This window comes from Capricornis sumatraensis, chromosome 22 (assembly GCF_032405125.1).
Source record: "Capricornis sumatraensis isolate serow.1 chromosome 22, serow.2, whole genome shotgun sequence".
Lineage (NCBI taxonomy): Eukaryota > Metazoa > Chordata > Mammalia > Artiodactyla > Bovidae > Capricornis > Capricornis sumatraensis.
The window spans coordinates 43157164-43176449 of NC_091090.1; the positions used below are offsets into that span (position 1 = coordinate 43157164).

Below are 19286 nucleotides of genomic sequence, written 5' to 3' on the forward strand. Positions count from 1 at the left end.
TCTCAAAAAATTATCTATCTGAATAGATAAATAGACCATAGGAATTTGCTGTGGTGGTCATGATGTGTGCTCTCAAGTATTGGGTGCTTGGGAAATGAAGAATCATCTGGGCTAAACTGCTCAGGTCAAGAATTGAGAGGAACGGCTTCTCCCCCAACAAACAGCAAATACAAGCAAACAAGAGGAGAAGTCTGATGCACTTTGAAAATAGCGGCTAATTTGTTATGAGATTGAGAGGTAGCTTTAAGTTCTAAAGATTCTTGAGTGCTACGCTAAATAACTGAATTTTAATTTGAATGATAGGAAAACGGCATGATTTTTATACTGTGCAGGGCGCGGTGTGAGATGGTTCCTTGGAGTAACAGCAGTGTGTTGAGGGGGTGTGGGTGGGAGAGGGGTATTATGGACTGAGATATCAGTTATGGGGCCGTTGCCTTATTCAGAAGTGTTGACTATCTGCTGAGTTTGGGAATCTTAAAAAACTAGATCTTCCCTTATAGATAGATTAAAAAAAAAAAAATCAGAATATTAAAGAACTAGGACCCATAAGCTGAGAAGGTCTTTGGTTTGTATGGTCTGGAAGACAAGAGTATAGGTTCTGCAAGTAGCACAGAATAAGAATTTTACTGGTATGTTTGCAGTCCTAACTTCTGTTGAATAAAACAGCCCTGTGTACGAGAAAGTAACAAGTATATTTCGGGTGTACTTAAACATGTGATTTTTCTTTCTTTAATGTTACTGTGAATTCAAGAAAAAATAAACCTATTCAAATTGCATTTTCATGCCTGGTTATGAGGGAAAGGCATTAAAATGCTTCCATTTTTACTAATGATCCCTGAATGAGTAACAGTTTGTTAAAACTTTTATGTTTCATTACATGTGGGGAAATTACTCAAGAGTTTTTAAGACATGTATTTTAAGTAGTATATATAGAATTGTTCTTACATTGACACCTCTGTTTCTTACCACTTTGGTAATTGAAAAGCTGATTGAAAATGTGGAAGTCATGGTTAATTACTGTATGATAGGAGCTAATTTTCACATTATCATCTTTTTCCGTCTCTTTGAGTACATTTGAAGAAATCCTTAAAATTTACCTTAAATTCTAAAAGCAATTCAGTTTTGACTGTAAAGGAATATAGAATGTGATAATGCATAAAAGCCGATTTTTCTTTGTTTTAACACAGTTGTAAGAAGTAGGTATGGTGTTTTGGTTTTTGCACATTTTTATTATTGAGGTGAAATTGAGATAAGATGTAATCATGGGCTTCTCTAGTGGCTCAGTGGTAAAGAACCCGCCTGCCAAGGCAGCAGACACAGGTTTGATCCTTGAGTTGAGAAGATTCCTGGAGAGGGAAATGGCAACCCACTCCAGTATGCTTGCCTGGGAAACCCCATGGACACAGGAGCCTGGCGGGCTCAGTCCATGGGGTTGCAGAGACAGACATGATTTAGAGACTAAACAATGACAGGAACGAAGTTGATCATTTAAAGGGAAACATTCAGTGGCATTTACTACATGGACAGCGTTGTGCAGTCACCACCTTAACTAGTACAAAACATGTTTATCACTCCTAAACCTAACCAGTTTGTCTCCATTTCCTGTACCCCTAACTGCTGGCAGTTAGTGATCCATGTTCTATTTCTGTGTATCCACCTGTTCTGGAATCACACAGTGTGACTGTCTGCATCTGGCTTCTCACGTTTCAAGGTTCATCTGTGTCGTAACGTATACTGTTAGCATCATTCCTTTGTGGCTGAAAGATGCTGCGCTCTTTTGATACACCATAACTTACCTGTTTATTTGTTGGTGGACATCTGGGTTATTCCATCTTTTGACTATTGTGAATAGTGTTGCTAATAAAAGTACATGTGCTTGTATTTGTTTCAATACTGGCTTCAGTACTTTAGAGGCTGTACCTAGGAATGGAGTTGACAGGTCAGATGATAGTCCTACATTTAACTTTTTGAGGAATTAATGAAACTTATTCTCAGCAGCCAACCTGTTTCACATTCGCACCAGTAGGACTCTCCATGTTCTCACCATGCTTATTCTTTTCCTTTTTTTGATGATAGCCGTCCTAGTGGGTATGAAGCAATGCTTCATTGTGGTTTTGATTTGCATTTATTTCCCTGAGGACTATGTTTAGCTTTCTTTTTTCTTTTTAATGGAGAAAGATTTATTGCAGGACCAAGCAAGGACGATGGATGGCTTGTGCTTTAAAAAACTTCACTTTGTGTTTAGTATCTTCTCATGTGCTTTTGGTCTTTTACATATCTTCTTGGGAGAATTGTCTGTTTAAGTCCTTTGCCCATTTTTTAAATTGGTTTCTTGTTGTGTTGCTGAGTTATTTGCCTTTTTGTATAGTCTGGCTACTAGATCTTTACCAGATATGTGATTGGCAAGTATTTTTTTCCTGTTCAGTTGATTGTCTTGTTACTTTCTTGCTTATGTCCTTGGATGCAGAGATTTCTAATTTTAGTGAAGTTTAGTTTTTTTTCTTGTGCTTTTGGTGTCCTAAGAATTCATTGTCATGGTCATGAAGATGTACCTCTTAGGTTTTCTTTTCAAGAGTTTTATGGTTTTAGTTCTCTTGTTTAGATCATCAATCCATTTTGAATTAATTTTTGCTCCTGATGTGAAGTAAGGGTAGATAGGTTTTCTTTAACTGCTTTACCCATTACTACTAAATTGGTGAAAACTTAAAAAAACCTGGTTATTCATACTTTTGAAAATCTCAGGTGTTCTCAGAAATAGAGTAGTAGACTGCATCCCCAGATACACGTCACTGAGCTTCAGCCTTTGCCATTTTGCGACCAGTCTTGTTTCTCCTACCTTCACTACTCCGCTCACACACACAGATGCAACTGCCAGGTAATTTTCAAATGATGCTTCATCTGTAAACAGAAGCACTCCCCCTTAAAAATGTGTTGACAAAATGATCATCATACTCACAGTGTAGAGTATTTTAAGTATAAGAATATTATACTTATTTTAAGTATATGTTCATTTTAGCAAGTTTGGGAAACATAAAAAGTAACAGCATTACTCTAGATGTAAACAGGCACAATCTTCTGGACTTTCTAACCTACTCTTTCCCGTAACTGTTCTTCTGAGAATGATTTTTGTGGCTGCATAGCATTCCATCATGTCAGTGTTCTGTAATTTATGTAGCTAGACCCTTTTATCATGTATTTATCATTCAGGTTTTCAGCATAATAACTGACAGGTATTTTCAATCATAGGGTGAATTTTTAGAAGAAGTATCTGACTTAAACAATCATTTTTAAAAGCTTTAAACATTTTTAAAAATTCAAAAAACTTTATTTTTGACTGCACTGGGTCTTCTTTGCTGCACATGGACTTTCTGTAGTCCAGCAAGCAGGGGCTGCTCTCTGCTTCTTGTCTTGGTGGCTTCTCTCCTGGGGGAGCACAGGCTCTGGAGGGTGCGCAGGCCTCAGTAGGTGTGGTTCGTGGGCTTACTTACCCCAGGGCATGTGGAATCTTCCTGGACCAAGCAGTTGAACCCATGTTCCCTGCATTGGCAGGCTGATTCCTAACCACTGGACCACCAGGAAAGTCTGAATGTTGTTTTTAAATCCGTTGTTAAAGTTTCTGTATAATCAAGGCATATTTCATACAGTGTTTGAGCTTGTCCCAGTTGCCATATCTTCTGTAAGATTTGTTTTGATTTTCTTGATTACTGGTGAACTCATTGACTCTTATCATTATAGTGGATGTATAACTGACTCATTTATAGGTTATATATAGTTTATATATATATATTTGTTTACTCTTTTGGAGGAGAGATGTACAGTCCTTTGTTGTTCATTACCTTTGGGTTATGGTAATTTTTTTTCTTTTTTTTAGAAGTTGATTGAAAGATCTTTCTAATGCATGTAACTTGCTTTTTCTTGTCGTAATATCTTTTACAATTACAAAAATTACAGCTCAAGATACCACTGCAGTGAACAGTACAAGCTATAAGAAGAAGCAAGATGAAGATTGTGAGAGCCCTTTCAGAGTGGCGAAAACCCTGAAAGAAGGAAGTGTCTTAGATGTTCTGAAGAGCCCTGGTGAGATGCCCTTGAGATAGTCAGAAATCTTAATTATAAAATCATGATTTCATCTCAGTATCTTTTGTTACACTTTGTTGTACTTCAGGCTTTTAAAAAATGGTGTCTTGTCTTTTGAATGTAGTGATAGTTCAGGTGTAAATTTTTTAGGCGAAAGACCTTAGAAACTATTCCTTTAGAATTCAAGGACTGCACTAAAATGGAATATTTAAGAGGCAAGTATAGAAGAAAAAAATGTGAATTGCATGTTGAGATGGGCCAATAATTAGAAAAAGTAGATAAACTTGATGATATACCTGGACATGTCTCTCTCTGAGAGCATTGAACTGCCTTGTCCTCAGATTACTCCCCAGTTGTGGTGTGTATATAACAAAGCCAAGTGGAAAGAAAACATTGGCTAATTGTAACACAGTGTGTGGGGGGGTGGGGGGAGGGTAGTACTGGAAAAGAAATAAGATATGAATGCTGGTGGGTAATATTTGAAGATGCTGAATAGAAGTAAGTGCTCAAATAGGAATGGGTTTTCAGTTTGAAAATCAGAGGATAGCATAATTCCAACTGGGATGTATACAATAAGAATATAAAAGGATTTATAAGATAATGTAGTAGCTCCGAAAGAGTTTGGATTTATCCAGTACATGTGTTCATGTATAGGTGAATAGGAGTTTCAGTAATAAGGTTGGCTGCTACAAGATATAGAGAGATTGGGGGTTGGGGAGGTTTGGTGTAGCTCTCATTTCATAGATTAGTATACTGCTTACTGGAGTCTCAGTATAGATGATTTTATGCTGTAGGCAGAGCTCCAGAATCCTGTGCTGGGATGAACCAAGTGGTAGCATCAAATGCATATATTATAGTCTATCATCATAGAAGTTTCACTCTGCCTGGATCCATAATGCCCACTCCCTCTTTTAAACTGTTTCAGAAAGCAAAAATTTGGAGTAGTTATATGTTCTCTTGAGGGAAATTTTAAAAATCCAAAAAGAAAAAACTGTAACACCTTGAAGTGGTTGCTGTTAGAATTTTGCCAACTTTCGTGACTCAGGTTAATCATTAACAAAACAGTACATTGTTGTCTGTTGGGAGTAACTGAAGCATTTGGAATTGCTTTGTCTTTCAGGGAAAAATAGCTCTAGGTTGGATTATTTGTTGGTGCCACTAAAAATCTCTAACAACCTTCTATATCATCTTTTCCTCTGTTTTTCTTTCGTTTGATGCTACAGTCTAGAGGGTTTTTTGGTGAATGTAGAATAAATGTTAATTGGTCCAAAGTAAAAGGATTGAAAGGTGGTTTCTCCAAATAAAGTATAGCTTGAGTGAATCAATTAAATGATACCACAAAACCTTTCCTCATTATTTCATGATTGTACGTGTATACCTTCAGTTCAGTTCAGTCGCTCAGTCATGTCTGACTCTTTGCAACCCCATGGACTGTAGCCTGCCAGGCTCCTCTGTCCACGGGATTCTCCAGGCAAGAATACTGGAGTGATTAGCCATTCCCTTCCTGGATCTTCCTGACCCAGGAATCGAACCAGGGTTTCCTGCATTGGCAGGCGGATTCTTTACCATCAAAGCCACCTGGGAAGCCCCAAGTCATAAATTAGGTGTTGACTGAACTATAGTAAACTAAAATTCTTAGAGGAGGATGATACACTATAAACAAAACACCTTCTGTAGACTTTTAACTGGGTTGTCGGTTATTAACTATGTAATTAGTACTAGAAATACAGCTTAGGTGAAAACTCGCAAGTAGTTCTTGGATTGTAATAATTCTGTAATTAAGGTAAAAAATGTTTTCTCCCAGGAATAATATTACTAACAGCTATAAGCGTATCACATTATTGGGATCTTACGGAAAAAACCCAAATGAACTTTTTGTCCAGCCCAATATTAATTAATGTTATTAATAATTATTAACAGTAAACAGGGAGACATTCTAATCAAAACATTAACTAATTTTTCCCCTCCCACCCCCCTCTTCCCCCCGGTTGTAGGTTTCGCATCACTGAAGGCAGATTCTCTTGCTGCTCAACCTGCCACCACAAGCCCGGTAGTTCACACAAGACCAGCAATAAGCAGCTTTTCTTCTAGTGGAACTGGGTTTGGGGAAGGTTTAAAAGCTGGGTCGTCGTGGCAGTGTGATACTTGTCTACTCCAGAACAAAGTCACAGACAACAAATGCGTAGCCTGCCAAGCAACAAAATTGCTACCAAAAGATTCTGCTAAACAGACTGCAACTGGGACACCAAGTAAAAGCGGCAAACTGACTGTTTCCACACCAGGGACGACAGGCTTCGGAGACAAATTTAAACCAGCAGTGGGAACTTGGGATTGTGATACCTGTTTAGTGCAGAATAAACCTGAAGCGATAAAATGTGTAGCTTGTGAAACACCGAAACCGGGAACTGGTGTTAAGCGAGTCCTTATGTTGCCAGTGGCTTCAGAAAGTGCTGTAACTGTGGCTGCTTCCTCCTCCAGCTGCACTGTGACCACTGGTGCCTTAGGATTTGCAGATAAATTCAAAAGGCCCGTGGGATCTTGGGAGTGTCCAGTGTGCTGTGTTTCTAATAATGCAGAAGACAATAAGTGTGTGTCCTGTATGTCTGAGAAACCAGGTACGTTTATGGCTGTTTGGAATAATTTTGTTCATTACTTTAATAGAACATTTTAATTCTATTCTCTGTAAAACAGCGAAGAACAAACCTCAGTATTTTAGATGTTTCAGGACAAGCATTTCCTCCTATGTCATAATTTTCCAAACTGTCTTGAGATGAAAATGACTTGCCTGGAACTGGCACTGCGTGTTCTCTTAAGCTAGGCTGTGTGTTAATCAGTCCAGCATTTGCTTTGACCTCTTCTTTGTGTGCACTTTTATTAGAAACTTCTGGCTCTTCGTGATCATTTTCAAAGTTGGCTGATACAGGTGCAAAGGTCTTAGAACGGAGCACTCTTTCTCAGACCTTTACACAGAATAAAATACTACTCTGTCTCTTTTTCTCAAAGAGGAAATGAGGATGGCTAGTGGTCATTTCCACAGCTAGTTTCATTAAGGAGTAGACAGTATTGCGTTCTCAGAAGAGTGTGGCTGAGCACTAATGATGATACCTGTACCTGTATGTGCTATCTGCCAGAGATCCTGCAATGATCATAAATTATTAAATCGTTAATGAAAAAGTACTATTGGGCAGACAGAAAAATGGAGCTAGAGTTGAATTTTTCCTGTTTCTCTGTTCAATTTTGAAAGAGTTACTGAAGATTTACACTGATCTTTAATTCATTTGGAATTAATTCATTTGACTCTTTGATGTTTTTGTAATGCTATTATATAATTCTTTGGTACAGATACATGGTAACATAGATACTAAATAAAACATGTTAAGAGTGTCCTGGGAATTACACTTCCTATTCTTATTGCATTATTGATGGATGCGTGGTTTTGTGTCTACAATGAAAAGCTCTTCATAGCCTAGAACCCTATCCTAACACAAGGGGTGTGCTGTATTTCTTGATTCCTGCTAGACATCTCTACAGGAATAAGATTTCAGAGTCTATTCTGAAATATCTTTCTCTTCCCATCTGTCATCCTCATTGTCCCTTTAACAAAAAAAGCTGTTGATGGATGTCTGAGAGCAAAATTAATTGAGTTGATGGGTCAAACTTGTACTTTTGTTCAATCATTTGGTGGCTTTTTGGAGGATGGATTTGAAGGCAACAAAATTTGGAGACCAGAGCACAGATTAGGAAGTTGATCAATAATATAGATAGAGATGGTGGTGATATGTACTAATGAAATCAAATGGATCGGGATAGAATAATGTATTGAGTTGAAGATACATTAAGTTCAAGCTGCTGAAGTTGACAGGTATGTGTGAGAAGACTTTTTAAGATATAAAACTGATTATAGACACTCTGGACTGGAGACACAGATTTGGGAATCATTCACTCATAATTTTCAAATAAATGATGAGAGAAGAGGTGATGTAGGGTGAGTGAGTGGAGCAAACAGAGAGGATAGCCTAAAACTGAACTCTGCTTAGCTTAAGAGAGTAGCAAGAATAGAACTTTGAAACAGTTAATTGAGAGGAAAGACAAGAACCAAACAAGAACCACGTAATACTGGTTGCTTCTTACAAGGATGGGTTTCAAGGGAACCAAACCAGAAGTCTCAATAAGGCTGTCCACTAGAAGAGCAGCAGAAGGGTCCGAGGAAGAGAATGAAACAGATTGCAGAGATACATCAGGGAGGAGTTGTCTTCTCACCAGGCCAGCCAGGTGCATAGTGGAACTCCCATCAAAGAGGTAGTACAGCACTGACGCCCGGAAGTATGGGTCTTGGGTGCTAATGGGAAAGATTTTGTTGGTGGTTAAAATCATCAGGGTAGATGAGACCTTGTGAGAGGGCAGTGGACCAAAGATGGTAGGATTTTATTGGCAAAGTGGAAGAAAACATACCGATAAACCACAGAGCAGGTAACTGGGAGAAGTGACAACAGCCGGAGGACATTGAGAGAAGTGGGGCTTCCAGAGCGAATGGCTTTACTTGCAACCCTGCATTTCTTCACGCAGCTGCGTCTTAATGAGCCGTCTCTCCTGTGCTGCTGCCTCTCCCCACGAAATCACTACGTCTGCTTAAAAGTGTAAATAGGACCTCTGTGAATCCTCCTGTCTCGTAGTAGTGTCTTCTCTGTGTGCTTATTTAGATCGTTTGTCATTCCATCTTGGCGATGGTACTATGCATATTATGTTTGTTTTGCTTTCCCCTTTTTAGACCAGAAGCACCTTTAGTCATCTTGATATTCCCAGAACCTAAGAACATTACAGTGCTTAATCAATGTTTATTAGATGGCTACGTTTTAACAGAAATGCCTTGAACATAGTAGGTCATGTCTACTTGAGTTGCAAAGTGGATAATAGAATTCTGTGCAGAAATGGTCATTTCAGAGTCAGAGATCTGTGCTTTGGAATCTTGAAATTAATATGGCCATGACTGTGTATTTTATGTGTTAGGCTCTTCCCTACGATTTATAACTTATGTTTTATAATCTGTGATGCTTAACAAAATTTGACAAACATTACTAAGGAAAATTTAGTCTTTTATGCTCTGATCTGTGAGCATCAGTTTAAAAAAAAAAGGCTATTCAACCTTGGGGTTAAGAGGACACTCATCAGTGAGCAAGGTGAGTGCGAGTTGCTCATTTATAAGACTAAAAGAAATCTGAGATGTCTGGACCGTTTTTAAAAACGAGATGTTTATATTTCTGGCATTTTCTTTATCTTAATAGGAAAAACTGATAAAAATCGTTCATTTGGACTTACGTGGTGTCATGGAGATAGTGACATAATGTAAATTAGAATTATTGTATTTTTGCTTTGTTTTTTAGGAAGTTCAGTACCTGTTTCAAGCAGCAGCACGGCCCCCCCAGTCTCCCAGTCATCTGGAGGCTGCCTAGGATTGGACAAGTTTAAGAAACCTGAGGGAAGCTGGAACTGTGAAGTGTGTCTAGTGAAGAATAAAGCGGATTCTACCATATGTATAGAATGTGAAACTGTAAAGGCACACACAAAGCCCGAGTTTACAGGTGAGGTGTTGGTAAAGTGCCTCCTTATAAAGTAAAATGTTTGCACACAGCTTTGTTTTTAAAACCATTCTTTCTTGAAAATTCTTGTAAAATGAGGTGTTGTCCTGGACTTTCAGCTCATAATCTATCTCTGAATTACCGTGTAGTTGAGTTATTTGGTGGTCAGGAGTGAGGATATACATTTGGTATTTTACTAGTTTTCCTTTGAGAAGGAAAATGCTTGTTGCAGCCCACTGAAGTAATGACATGACTAAGGGTTACAGCTGGTTTGAAGAACACTGCGCTTGGATTTTAGGAGGTCGCTAGAACTCATTCTGTAACTGTTGCCTCACGGTCTCTTTCCCATTTTCCCCACTGGTAGTAATCACCATACCTTAAACCTTCTTTCTGAGGCAGAAGTGCCTTTGAACTCCTTTGAGGCAGAGGTGGTGATTAGTTAATACTGTCTTTGACCCCTTTATTTTTTCGCTTTCTGTCTGATGAAGGCATTTTCAAGCCCATGTGGATAGTAGCCATTTGCTCTTGAGATGCTGATGTAATTTTTCAAGTAAGTTTCTTAGGGAAAGAAAGTTGGGTGGGTAACCATTAAAGGAAAGGAAATCTGAAGACAAATGCTTTTTACAAGTGCTTGGCTGTCACTTGTTAAGTTACATGTGGGTAAGTGGGAGCAGTGCTTAAGTATCTTGGTACCGTTCATTGATCTCTGTGGAGCCAGTCAGTCAGGTGCTTAACTTCTAGTTTATTCTGCTACAGAAAAGCATTCTGAAACCAAGACTTTGATCTTGTCATTATAGTATTTGTATTTTTTAAAATACTGCTTCCACTCATACAATTCTGGTTCTTTCATGCTAAATACTTGAATTCTTAAGTAAATAACACATTTACTCACAAGATTTAAGAAGCAAGTTAACGACAGGACTCACAGTGAAAGGTCTGTCTCTTGTCCTCATTGGCTCATTTTCCATCCTTCCTGCCCTGCCAACGGCAGTAGTCATCTGTGGTTGGTTTACTGTATCTCTTTCAACGTTTCTTTATGCACATCACAAGCAAATGTACTTCTCTTCTCTGTATTTTTACTTCTCTCTGCCTTGTTGGGAAAGGTTGTAGGCACCATCACCTTTCTGCACCCTTGTCATTACCACAGATGCGCTCGGACGTGTCTTAGTTCTTCATTTCAGCTGCCTGGGTGGCGTATGGCATTTTACATACTGTGAGTTTGTCATTCAAATAGACTCAGCTATAGACTTGCTGGGTTGTTGACAAGTTGCCTCCCACCAACTTTGTGTTGATTTATGTATCCACATTGCCATATCAAGACTGTCCGTTACTCCTAGTCTCATCACCAGCACTGATTTATCAAACTTGTCTGATCTCTGTCAGTCTGATGGATGAAATGTGCCTGTGAGGCTCGAGATGATGGATGAGATGTGCCTGTGAGGCTTGAGATGACGCTGAAGGAGGGCCAGCTTGGTTCATGTTCACTGTCATTGTTAAACTAATGCTCTTTGAAGTAGGCCTGGTCTGAGCTGTTCCTGTCTCTTCCTGCTTGTCAAGGTTGACGTTTTGTTTGACTGAATGGTATTTAGTGATATTAATCCAGTGTCTGTGTGGTGTCTTTATGTTTTTGAAGGCTTCGGCACATCTTCCTCATCTTCGAACGCAGCAACCTCATCCTTCAAGTTTGGCATTCCATCACCCTCTTCTGGGCCCTCTCAGACGTTAGCCAACACTGGGAACTTTAAATTTGGAGATCAAGGAGGCTTCAAAATTGGCGTGTCATCAGATTCGGGGTCTGCAAACCCCTTGAGTGAAGGCTTCAAATTTTCTAAACCCATAGGAGATTTTAAATTTGGAGTTTCATCTGATTCTAAACCTGAAGAAGTCAAAAAAGACAGTAAAAATGACAATAACTTTAAGTTTGGACTTTCTTCTGGTTTAAGCAATCCAGCTCCTTTAGCTCCATTTCAGTTTGGGGTGTCTAGTCTCGGGCAGCAAGAAAAGAAAGAAGAACTGCCTAAATCTTCATCGACAGGCTTTAGCTTTGGTTCAGGTGTCATTAACCCTACCCCCGCTGCTGCTGCTGACACCGCGGTGACCTCTGAGAGCAAGAGTGGCTTCAGTTTTGGAACCACAGACACCAAGAGTGTGTCTGTGGCTCCTTTCACTTGTCAGACTTCAGAAGCAAAAAAGGAAGAAACACCTGCTACCAAAGGAGGGTTCGCTTTTGGCAGCGTGGACCCTGCCCCTCTGCCATCAGCCTCATTATTTGTTTTGGGAAGGACAGAAGAGAAGCAGCAAGAACCTGTCACTTCTACATCTCTCGTGTTTGGGAAGAAAGCTGACAATGAAGAGCCGAAGTGCCCACCGGTGTTTTCCTTTGGGAATTCAGAGCAAACCAAAGACGAGGGCTCTTCCAAGTCAACCTTCAGTTTCAGCATGGTGAAACCATCTGAAAAGGAATCCGAGCAGCCAGCAAAGCCCGCTTTTGCTTTTGGCGCTCAAACCAGTACTGCAGCTGGTAAGCATTAAACCTTTTTTTTTTTTAACAAGGTGTCGACAAATGCAGCGAGTCAAGGGGTAGTTTACACTGGACATAGTTGAGAGAGTCCCAGTCCCAGAACTCTGGGAAGGAGTAGAGGACTTTGCGTTTTAGCTGCTCTGTGCCACCCCCGCCAACCCCTCCTCCACCCTCTGGGATTCTGACAAAATTATCTGCATGTCTGATTTTGAGAGATGTAGCTCTGATGGAAAGCCCACAATATTTGCATATTTGTCTGTGACTTTTTCCCTTCTGTTTGAGCTTTTAAAATCAGAATTGACACACACTATTCAGGAAGATAAGCATTTTTTTCCTTAAGCTGAGGAAATAACTTTCTAATAAAATCTGTATGTACAGGCCTTCATATACAGATAGCAATAGCCAGTCTTCAGCTGGCATTCAAGGAACATAGACAACAAATACAATAAATCTCTGACAAACAGAGGTGGATATGAAAACTAAAATTGCAAAGAAAAAAATGAAATAGCATTTTTAAAAGTAAGAAAACCAAAAACATAGTTGGTGAAATAAAATCACTGCGTGGACTGAGTAGCAGGAAGGAAAAAAAAAAAACAACAGCTGATTAGTGAACTAGAATTTTCCAGAACACAGTGTAAAAGAACAGATTGATCTAAGCCATATCCACAAGTTCCATTGGAATAGGAGTGCGTAGAAGATGAGGACAGTATGAAGGAAATATCAAAGAAGCAACAGGAGAAAATTCCCCACATGTAAAGAAAGACACTGGTCTTAAAAACGACGTGTTCACTGCGAAGGACCAGTGAAATTTTAGGACACCAGGGCCAAAATCCTGAATGCTTTCAGAGAAAAGAGTTTGCCACAAATAGATTATCAGATTAGCATCAGACTTCTCATTTGTAACATGGAATGCCAAAAATAGTAGAGCAGTGACCTCAAAATGAAAAAATGGTCCTGAGTTGAGAATTCTGTTAACCAGTCAAATACTTTCAGACTGTAAGAGCAACATACAGATGTTTTTCAGACAAGCAAAGAATCAAAAGTTGAATACCTATGAACACTTTTGAATAATAAATTGGAAACACAAGAAAATGAAAAATTAACCTGAAAATATTTGTATGGAATTCAGCACCTAGGTACGAGCAGTTTTTATCTATAAAATTTTACTTAAAAAAAACCCTTCAAAGAAAGCAAAAACTAAATTATCCATTATTATTTAGAAGGAGTAAAAATGAGAGGGTCTAATCAAATTTAATCCTAGTATCACTATACTATTTCCATTGAAACATACATTTTCAACATCCTATTAAGCAACTTGAAAGTGACCTGTTACATTTACTGTCAGTTATACTGGTGCCCATACTGCAGTGTGACCAGCCCTGTCTAGTAGATAGTGTTGGAATTGGGAGATTATTGGAACAAGTTTTTTAAAAAAGTCGTCTACTAAAGGTAGCTGGATTCAGGGTCACTATATAAAGAATCAATAGCTTTCCTCCAAATCAAAAGTGAATAGTTTGGTAGCATATCCCATTTATATTTTCTAACAGTTTCAATTTGTGTTTTATAATATCAGCAGAACCTGCAACATGATAAATAAGAGAACATAAATGAGGTATTTTATACTTGTTCCTGAGTGAATATCCTTTCCTCTCCACCTCAGCCCCAATAGAATTTCAGTTCTTAGAGGAATTTTTGTGAACTTAACATGTGAAAATAATTCTAAAAATTCATATGGAAGGGAAAACTTGAATTGTGGAAAGGCTGACATACTGTCAGGTTTGCCCTACTAATAATCCAGCAATGCTATAAGGCTGCAGTATTTGAAACATTCCAGCAACGGTAGCTGTAGAGGTTTGGCAGTTTAGTATGTTGTAGAGTTACAACTTAGTGAGCAGGCTAGGGTGCACTAGTCTGGACAGCAAATTCAGATAGTGGTCCAGTGAGATATGGATTTAAGGAGTATTTAAAAATATATGTATATTTTGCAAATACACATAAATATTATGTGTATATATATGAATAGTTTTATGTGTTTGACTATATCAGAATTTAACAAATTTCCATTCGATGAACTAATTTATATTAAAATCTTAATGATTCTCGGAGAAGGCAATGGCACCCTGCTCTAGTACTCTTGGCTGGAAAATCCCATGGACGCAGGAGCCTGGTGGGCTGCAGTCCATGGGGTCGCTAAGAGTCTGAGATGACTGAGCGACTACACTTTCACGCATTGGAGAAGGAAACGGCAACCCACTCCAGTGTTCTTGCCTGGAGAATCCCAGGGACGGGGGAGACTGGTGGGCTGCCATCTATGGGGTCGCACACAGTCGGACACGACTGAAGTGACTAAGCAGCAGCAGAAGCAGTTAATGATTTTATTTGCTAATGGATGCTAAGATTTTGGGGTAGGAAAAAATGCCTTCTGTTATTACTTGTTCTTAAAGAATTTTGTTTCTTAATTTCCATCTTACAGATCAAGGTGCGGCCAAGCCAGTTTTTAGTTTCTTGAACAGCAGTTCCTCTAATTCAAGTGCACCAGCCACTTCAGCTGGTGGTGGCATATTTGGTAGTTCCACCTCGTCCACCAGCGCACCTGTGGCTGCCTTTGTGTTTGGACAGGCCAGCAATCCCGTGAGCAGCTCTGCCTTTGGAAACGCTGCCGAATCTAATACATCTCAGTCTTTGCTGTTTTCTCAAGAGAGCAAACCAGCAACTACATCAAGCACGGGTACAGCTGTTGCCCCATTTGTCTTTGGCACAGGAGCCAGCAGTAATAATACTGCAAGCTCTGGCTTCAACTTTGGAGCTACAACCACATCTAGCTCTGCAGGTACGTTTAAAGACAAAAACATGTTGTAGTTAAATTGGCTTTCATTATAAGTAGATGATCTCTTAGCATATAATATCACAAGAAGGCATGGCTGCATTTAAGGTCGTCTCTAGCTGGGATGTTGTAATTACTCACTGTGGAATGAAGTACATTTTGAGTTTAATATAATTCCGGACCACAGCCTTGTCTAACTCAGTGAAACTAAGCCATGCCTTGGGGGCCACCCAGGACGGGCGGGTCATGATGGAGAGGTCTGACAGAATGTGGTCCACTGGAGAAGGGAATGGCAAAACACTTCAGTATTCTTGCCTTGAGAACCCCATGAACAGTATGAAAAGGCAAGATGATAGGATACTGAAAGGGGAACTCCCTGGGTTGGTAGGTGCCCAAATATGCTACTGGAGATCAGTGGAGAAATAACTGCAGAAAGAATGAAGGGATGGAGCCAAAGCAAAAACAATACCCAGTTGTGGATGTGACTGGTGACAGAAGCAAGATCCGATGCTGTAAAGAGCAATATTGCATAGGAACCTGGAATGTCAGGTCCATGAATCAAGGCAAATTTGAAGTGGTCACACAGGAGATGGCAAGAGTGAACATCAACATTCTAGGAATCAGCAAACTAAAATGGACTGGAATGGGTGAATTTAACTCAGATGACCATTATATCTACTACTGTGGGCAGGAATCCCTTAGAAGAAATGGAGTAGCCATCATGGTCAACCAGAGTCCGAAATGCAGTACTTGGATGCAGTCTCAAAAACAACAGAATGATCTTTGTTCGTTTCCAAGGCAAACCATTCAATATAATGGTGATCCAAGCCTATGCTCCAATCAGTAATGCTGAAGAAGCTGAAGTTGAACGGTTCTATGAAAATCTACAAGACCTTTTAGAACTAACACCCCAAAAAGATGTCCTTTTCATTCTAGGAGACTGGAATGCAAAAGTAGGAAGATGAGAAACACTTGGAGTAACAGGCAAATTTGGCCTTGGAGTACAGAATGAAGCAGGGCAAAGACTAATAGAGTTTTGCCAAGAAAATGCAGTGGTCATAGCAAATACTCTCTTCCAACAACACAAGAGAAGAGTCTACACATGGACATCGCCAGATGGTCAGCACTGAAATCAGATTGATTATATTCTCTGCAGCCAGAGATGGAGAAGCTCCATACAGTCAGCAAAAACAAGACTGGGAGTGACTGTGGCTCAGATCATGAACTCCTTATTGCCAAATTCAGACTTAAATTGAAGAAAATGGGGAAAACCACTAGACCATTCAGGTATGACCTAAGTCAAATCCCTTATGAGTATACAGTGGAAGTGAGAAATAGATATAAGGGATAGATCTGATAGAGTGCCTGATGAACTATGGAATGAGGTTTGTGACATTGTACAGGAGACAGGGATCAAGACCATCCCCATGGAAAAGAGGGGCTTCCCTGGTGGCTCAGAGGTTAAAGCGTCTGCCTGCAATGTGGGAGACCTGGGTTCGATTCCTGGGTCGGGAAGATCCCCTGCAGAAGGAAATGGCAACCCACTCCAGTATTCTTGCCTGGAAAATCCCACGGACGGAGGAGCCTGGTGGGCTACAGTCCATGGGGTCGCAAAGAGTCAGACACAACTGAGCGACTTCACTTCACTTCGTGGAAAAGAAATGCAAAAAAGCAAATGCCTGTCTGAGGAGGTCTTAAAAATAGCTGTGAAAAGAAGAGAAGCGAAAAGCAAAGGAGAAAAAAGATACAAGCATCTGAATGCAGAGTTCCAAAGAATAGCAAGGAGACATAAGAAAGCCTTCCTCAGCGATCAATGCAAAGAAATAGAGGAAAACAACAGAATGGGAAAGACTAGAGATCTCTTCAAGAAAATTAGAGATACCAAGGGAACATTCCATGCAAAGATGTGCTCGATAAAGGACAGAAATGGTATGGACTTAACAGAAGCAGAAGATATTAAGAAGAGATGGCAAGAATACACGGGAGAACTACAAAAAAGAGCTTCACGACCCAGTGATCACGATGGTGTGATCACTCACCTAGAGCCAGACATCGTGGAATGTGAAGTCAAGTGGGCCTTAGAAAGCATCACTACAAAGCTAGAGGAGGTGATGGAATTCCAGTTGAGGTATTTCAAATCCTGAAAGATGATGCTGTGAAAGTGCTGCACTCAATACGCCAGCAAATTTGGAAAACTCAGCAGTGGCCACAGGACTGGAAAAGGTCAGTTGTCATTCCATTTCCAAAGAAAGGCAATGCCAAAGAATGCTCAAACTACTGCACAGTTGCACTCATCTCACACGCTAGTAAAGTAATGCTCAAAATTCTCCAAGCCAGCCTTCAGCAATACGTGAACCATGAACTTCCAGATGTTCAAGTTGGTTTTAGAAAAGGCAGAGGAAGCAGAGATCAAATTGCCAACATCCACTGGATCATCAAAAAAGCAAGAGAGTTCCAGAAAACATCTATTTCTGCTTTATTGACGGTGCCAAAGCCTTTGATTGTGTGGATCACAAGAAACTGGAAAATTCTGAAAAAGATGGAAACACCAGACCACCTGACCTGCCTATTGAGAAACCTGTATGCAGGTCAGGAAGCAACAGTTAGAACTGGACATGGAGCAACAGACTGGTTCCATATAGGAAAAGGAGTACATCAAGGCTGTATCTTGTCACCCTGCTTATTTAACTTACATGCAGAGTACATCATGAGAAACGCTGGGCTGGAAGAAGCACAAGCTGGAATCAAGATTGCCGGGAGAAATATCAATAACCTCAGATATGCAGATGACACCACCTTATGGCAGAAAGTGAAGAGGAACTAAAAAGCCTCTTGATGAAAGTGAAAGAGGAGAGTGAAAAAGTTGGCTTAAAGCTCATCATTCAGAAAATGAAGTCATGGCATCTGGTCCCATCACTTCATGGGAAATAGATGGGGAAACAGTGGAAACTGTCAGATTTTATTTTGGGGGGCTCCAAAATCACTGCAGATGGTGATTGGAGCCATGAAATTAAAAGACGCTTACTCCTTGGAAGGAAAGTTATGACCAACCTAGATAGCATATTCAAAAGCAGAGATATTACTTTGCCAACAAAGGTCCGTCTAGTCAAGGCTATGGGTTTTCCAGTGTTCATGTATGGATGTGAGAGTTGGCCTGTGACGAAAGCTGAGCACCAAAGAATTGATGCTTTTGAACTCCGGCGCTGGAGAAGACTCTTGAGAGTCCCTTGTACTGCAAGAAGGTCCAACCAGTCCATCCTAAAGGAGATCAGTCCTGGGTGTTCACTGGAAGGACTGATTTTGAAGCTGAAATTCCAATACCTCATGCGAAGAGTTGACTCATTGGAAAAGACCCTGATGCCGGGAGGGATTGGGGGCAGGAGGAGAAGGGGACGACAGAGGATGAGATGGCTGGATGGCATCACCGACTCGATGTACATGAGTTTGCCTGAAATCCAGGAGTTGGTGATGGACAGGGAGGCCTGGTGTGCTGCAGTTCATGGGGTCACAAAAAGTTGGACACAACTGAGCAACTGAACTGAAAGGAACTCTTGGAAGCAATTTTCTCATCTCATTAAGAGTGTCTTTAGTTTGTTCAAGTGTTTTTTAATGTTGTAAATAACCAGACACTGAAGATTATTTTATTAGACGTTAGTCCTCTTTATGCAGTGGTACATGATCACATAATAGTCAGTATCTGCACTATGTTGCCTTTCTGATAGGAGATCAGTTGTCGTCTTAGATATTTAAAGACTGAACATTTTTGGCTGCAAGATAGGAATCTTGTTAAATGCAGTTTTTATGGATTCTATATGGTTTTACTAAATAATGGTAGCAAGCATTGTATTTTCTTCATCAGTAATTCAAAACTTGTCCTGATAAGGTCTGTTCAGCAAGGTAAGAGTCTGCAAACAATCTTGATATGTGCATTTCAGTTTACAGACAATTGAGGATTATCCTCTATTTAACCATCCGTGGTGATTTAAGTGTGTCTCTGGGTCTCTAGGATCCTCCTTTGTGTTTGGCACTGGAGCTTCAGCACCATCTGCCAGTCCAGCGTTTGGTGCTAACCAGACCCCAACATTTGGACAAAGTCAAGGTGCCAGCCAGCCTAACCCCCCAGGTTTTGGATCTATACCATCTTCAGGGGCATTATTTTCTGCTGGTTCTCAGCCTGCACCACCTACTTTTGGGACAGTGTCAAGCAGTGGACAGCCTCCTGTGTTTGGGCAGCAGCCTAGTCAGTCTGCATTTGGCTCTGGAACAGCTCCTAATTCCAGTAAGTATG

At 40.1% G+C, this 19286-nt stretch overlaps 1 protein-coding gene across 2 annotated transcripts in view; it reads left to right on the forward strand.

Annotated features, from left to right (window-relative positions):
- NUP153 (nucleoporin 153) overlaps window positions 1-19286 on the forward strand; it is a 65966-nt gene that overhangs the window by 38424 nt on the left and 8256 nt on the right. The window contains exons 15-20 of one of the 2 annotated variants that reach the window (XM_068994310.1): window positions 3952-4077; window positions 6072-6692; window positions 9459-9656; window positions 11287-12174; window positions 14648-15004; window positions 19005-19277. In XM_068994310.1, the coding sequence (XP_068850411.1) occupies window positions 3952-4077; window positions 6072-6692; window positions 9459-9656; window positions 11287-12174; window positions 14648-15004; window positions 19005-19277 (2463 nt within the window). The remainder of the gene's footprint in view (window positions 1-3951; window positions 4078-6071; window positions 6693-9458; window positions 9657-11286; window positions 12175-14647; window positions 15005-19004; window positions 19278-19286) is intronic. The other variant, XM_068994311.1, reaches the window with a different exon arrangement.